Here is a 5,060-nt window from a genome sequence, read left to right as displayed (position 1 = left end):
CTTTTTCCATACTAGAGTCCTGTCATTTTTGTGATGGAATATCAGTGATGTCAGACAACATGCCCAAGTGACAATGATTTAATTAAACATGCTTACTATATGCTCTCCTAAATATCAAATTTTAATTTCTTTTAAATTATACATTAACTAGTAGTGTAATTTTTATTAGGCACTAAAGATATTTCTAGGAGTAATTGTGCCTAAGAAATTTATAATTTTAAAAAAAGAACCAAAGAGTAAAAAAATGAGAGGTAGAAAAAGGGTAAAGAAAAAAGAAAAAAGAAAAAAGAAATAACCTGATGACTTTCCAACATAGGGTCCCACACCGTAGTTGATGCCAGCATATCGTGATGACCTTCCAACATAGGGTCCCGCACCCTAGTTGATGCCAACATAACCTTATAATTTTTCAACATAGGGTCCCACTCCCTAGTTGTTGCCATCATATCTTGATNAAAGAAAAAAGAAAAAAGAAAAAAGAAAAAAAAAAGTGAAACAGCCGTTTCTTTAGACACGTTGCATTTCTTTTTCATCAAAGAGAAAAGAGAATCAAAAAATTATACTAAGTGCAGAAACACAAAGTGGTGACACATTTCACATTCTCATATTTTTCTCTGAATTTTCTTGATCCTACCGCTCTAACTCCTCTATACCATTCAACCCCAAAAACCCCGTATTTTTTTTTTGGTATTTTTTTTTCACCATTGATTTTCTTTTTTGGGTAAAAAATTGTTAATCTTGTTATATTTTTCTTTGAACAGATATTTAAAGTTGGTTATGGGAAAAAGAAAGAGAAAAGCTGACCTCAACAAGACTCCTCCTCCTTCAGGTATAATACCTTATTAATGCTTCTTATGGTTTTGATTTTTTTTCTTTCTTCTTTTTGTTTTTTATTGTGAGTTTTTGGCATTTGATTGTTGATAAGCCTTACATGTTGTAATTTATTGTGTTTTATTACAAAGCAATTTTATTGATCCTACAAGAGAAGGGGATGCATAAAAAAAATTTAATTTATTTATTGAGAAATGAAGTGGTGGTGGTGGTGGTGGTGGTGGGGGGGGATGAGGTTCCGGTCTTAGCGGAGGCAAAAAATATGGGGTGATTTCTTCTCATTTGCCTAAGTCTTAGTCGGCCGAGTTATTCCTTATTGGGAGATAGAAGGTACGAACTGGAATAGTTGAGGTGCGTGCAAGCTGTGACCCGTATATCACCATCATTAGAAAAACTAAAAAATGGGATGCTAGTAATTATCATTATTTTATACCACCTATACCATTTTCTTGCCGCAAACAAAAGTATGGTATTTAAGTGGAGAAGTGTAGAGGAGTGGACCCGTTATCTATCGAGTTTCGAACCATGCCCCACTAGCCCTTGGGCTTTGTCTTATTCAAAATAAAATACCACCAACATCATGTTGTTGTAGTTTTTGTTGTTATTATTATTCTTTTTTGTGTTAGAAGTGTTGGGGAATGTTGTGCACCAAAATTGGACGGTGCCATGGCGATAGTTTGGTGACAAGTGAAGAGTGGTTTCTATTATTAGAAAAAGCTTATTGCTTTTCTTTTATTTTTGCAACTTTTTATAACCTGATTGCTTGTGGAACATATCTTGGTTCAGTCTTATGAATAATCTAATCACCTTTTGTTGGAAGGTTTAGCTTCTATCAAACTTTGGTGTCCTGAGTTTGGTGAATGGAAGTTAGTGGAAGGTTCTGTTTCCCAAAGTTCGAGTAGTTGCCTTTTTATGATTTTTTTATGACGATGGTGTCTAGGCTTGACCTTGTGTTCTTGATGATCATAGTGGATTGAATATGTGAAAGTTGATAAACTTTGTTGAGGCATATGACTTAACTGTAAAAATATTTGACAAGTTGTTAAAAGTTATCATCTGATCGTTGGAAGCATATTATGGTATAGGTGTTTTAGAATTTAGTCGTGGCTAAAACTCAATGATTGCCAGTGTAGTTGTTGTCTGTTTATTATCTTTCCCACTGATATATATTCTGATACTTCTGAAGCGAAATTTTATAACTCAAGATGGGATAGCCGACTAGCGTAGATTAAACTTTTTTCTTTCTTATGCATTAATTGACGAATAAGGTTGCCATCCTTTGATTTTTGTTACGTGTAGCCATGTTTGAGATCGTCTTTTGTTTCTATTGAAAATTAAAATATTTTATGCGGTTAACGATAGAATGTAATCTAGATTCATTTCGTATCTACGGTAGTCGTATAGAATAGCATTGAGAATATTTCCAACAATTGTGTTACAATTAGGAATCCAGCAATTAAGAAAGCCTCCTTATCCTCCTAGTGTCCAAATCAGCTTGTATACACCTCGACTGGTATATCAAGTAGCTCACTATAGCCTACAAGCATAGGTCGAGGGAATCTGCCTTTCAAAGCTGAAGCTATGGAGATTTGGTCTTTGGCTTTTTACATTGCACGTGTTCAAGCCTAAGTTGCCTGCTTTTCTTCTATTTGAACAGGATTTTTTCTTATATAGAAGCTTTCTTACATTACAGTGGGAGTTTTTATGAGAGATATTAGCCTGACATAAAAAATTTAGGAGTGATTTTTGTTGTCTCTGTATTCTATTCCTCAGTTCCCTGCCCCTAACTAGCGAAAGGAAATGTATGTTTTAGACTATTCACTCCTCTTCTATATTAAGTTTCCTGGAGAAATGACAAGTGAATCATGATTGAAACTTTAATGGTTGCAGACCTGATGCCACCCTCACCCGGAATGGATGCATTATCAAAACAGGTTCTCTCGTTTCTCCATCTCATAACGAAATTCAGTAATTTTGGCTTGTTTTCTTTCTAAGATATCATTTTTTGCATTGAGGAGCAGAAATTCTCTCGTCAAGTCAACAATAGTGGAATGAAGTCTTTCTTATCCATTGCGGATATCGTAGATGGTCCTGTGAAGGTAACACAAGGCCAACAATCATCTATTGTTCACCGTCGAAATATTGACATTCTAAAGTCTTTGAGGCATCCCCGTCACTATGGCCGCCATTATTCTCGACGGAGGTCTGCTGCTAATGCTGAGGCATCAGCTTCCCACGGTGGTCATACGCCTTCTTATGATGAGAAGTTGTCCTTAAAAATGGCAAGCAAATGCTATTCAGATTCTAGACATGACACAGGTGCACCTTATGTCCTTTATTTCTTTAACAGTATCACTTATTCTTTTAATCGAGATTTCATACAAATACCGAGTAGTTTCAAGTGAAAAATTGTGCTCATGGAGGCCGAGTCCTTTCCATGATACAAGGCAAGAGGTAATTCTAATAGAAACTCGGAGGCAGATCCAGGATTTGATGTTTATGTGTTCCTACAGTGACCTCGAGTTAATATAAACTTAATAACTGAGTACAAAGTCAAATATTTATAGATATTTAGTAGATTTCCTAGTTCATATACAGGATTCGGGCAAAAGCTACTGGATTCATGTGAACCCCCATATGTTACTATGTAGATTCGTCTATGTAGAAACTCAATGTTACATCATAATGAGAATTTCTCTTTTCCTTTTTGTATCTGTCTAGCATAATTCTATTATGTTTCTGTTAAATCTACTTTAAAATTAGTGCTTGAAGCACATCTTTTGATGCTCTTTCCAACATCTCGCTTGACGTTCCTTGCATTCTCCGGTCAGAGAATAGGCAAAGAGCAGTTCACAAACCAGAAGGAGCTCCATCCAGTTCATTGGCGACGAGGGTGATATCATCCGCTGCGGGAAAACTCTTTTGTGTATTATGCCAGAAGTTTCTGAAGGAGGACCCTTACATCATGCTTGAAAACAATTTACCTGTAGGCGAGACGTGCGTGGTGGCAGTTTTAGCTTGTGGTCATCTTTACCATGGTGATTGTTTGGAACGGAGAACAAACCGTGAAGATAGACAGGATCCACCCTGTCCAATTTGTCTCGGCTTGGTTTCTCAGGTTGATGCTTCAGTAGAACAAGAGTAGGTCAGCTTTTGTGCCTGGATACCGATAATCTTTTTGGAGATTAGATGTATTTAGAGGCAAATGTAGCCGGTTGAGCGATTAAGAATCATCTAGAGAGTTACAAGCTTTGTACATGATTTTCAATGTTTTTTTATGTGCAAATATATTATAGGAAAGAGTTGAAATGATAATGGCATCATGTATGGGGGGCTTTTCTTCTTCACAATGTAAGACTGGTTGGTTCTTGCTACTAGATCAATGTCCATGTATATATTTTCCAGCTATTGGGTGGATCTATTTGATTATGCATGTTTTTAAGCGCCTGGGGCTTTGGATCACTGGTAACAGCGCAACGCATGATGTGTAGATTAAGTGCATTTCGAAACAAAAACTCGGTATTCAAGTGGAGAAGGTAGAGCGGCGGATCCATTATTCATCTAGTTTCTACCTGTGCACCGGCTGGCCCTTGGAGATTTCTTTTTGTTAACTATGTTTTTTAGCATTGAACTTTTGATAAAGTGCACGTCGTAAGTTCGAATCGCGGATCCGTTATTCACCTAGTGTGTAACTGTGCGCCGGTTGGCCCTGGGAGATTTCTTGGTTAACTATGTTTTTTAGCATTGATCTCCTTACTTAAAATATCAACAGCTTAAATATAGCAGCAATGAAGGAGCTATATACTAGAACTCATACAAGAATGTAGCATCTAATCAATTTAGCAGGGTTGAAGATGTAACTAAGTCAAAACAATGTAAAGTCTCATTTACCACTGATTACTAACCTTAGCTTGCTTTAGCAGTCATGTGACGATTCAAGTACTTTTATTCAGTATAAAAATTCACTAAAATTGAAACATATAGTGGGTATGGACTCATAACTTTAAAAATATAATAAGTTCAATACTAAGAATTCGTAAAGGCTGAAGCCATAGAATTAAAATCCTGGATACGCCTCTGGTAGGCGTATGAGCTGGGCGGAGTGGTAGTGAAACTCCGGTGATAATGCATGTGTGCGGTGAACTAGTAGCCCCACGAGCAGACAGTAGCATGAACAAAGTTATTATTGCATTGAAGTTGTTATAGGAATACATAAACTTTAAATCCTG

The 5,060-nt window shown here is 36.5% G+C and overlaps 1 protein-coding gene across 1 annotated transcript; it reads left to right on the top strand.

Annotated features, from left to right (window-relative positions):
• Positions 591–4,239, top strand: LOC109234433. The gene is made up of 5 exons (XM_019400420.1): positions 591–673; positions 762–829; positions 2,722–2,765; positions 2,853–3,150; positions 3,663–4,239. Exons 2-5 carry the CDS (start codon positions 778–780, stop codon positions 3,974–3,976), a joined length of 708 nt encoding a protein of 235 aa, XP_019255965.1. The 5' UTR covers positions 591–673; positions 762–777; the 3' UTR covers positions 3,977–4,239.

This window comes from Nicotiana attenuata, chromosome 11, assembly GCF_001879085.1.
Source record: "Nicotiana attenuata strain UT chromosome 11, NIATTr2, whole genome shotgun sequence".
NCBI classification, from domain to species: domain Eukaryota; kingdom Viridiplantae; phylum Streptophyta; class Magnoliopsida; order Solanales; family Solanaceae; genus Nicotiana; species Nicotiana attenuata.
The sequence above is the reverse complement of the archived record's forward strand: the minus strand, read 5'-3'. Positions and strand labels throughout refer to the sequence as shown.

Bases quoted from the DNA above. Each gene is read 5' to 3' on its own strand.
- LOC109234433 (XM_019400420.1), top strand. From the start codon at position 778: ATGGGAAAAAGAAAGAGAAAAGCTGACCTCAACAAGACTCCTCCTCCT. The intron at 830-2,721 runs GTATAATACCTT...TAATGGTTGCAG, and splicing joins CAAGACTCCTCCTCCTTCAG to ACCTGATGCCACCCTCACCC. The intron at 3,151-3,662 runs GTGCACCTTATG...TTCTCCGGTCAG, and splicing joins AGATTCTAGACATGACACAG to AGAATAGGCAAAGAGCAGTT.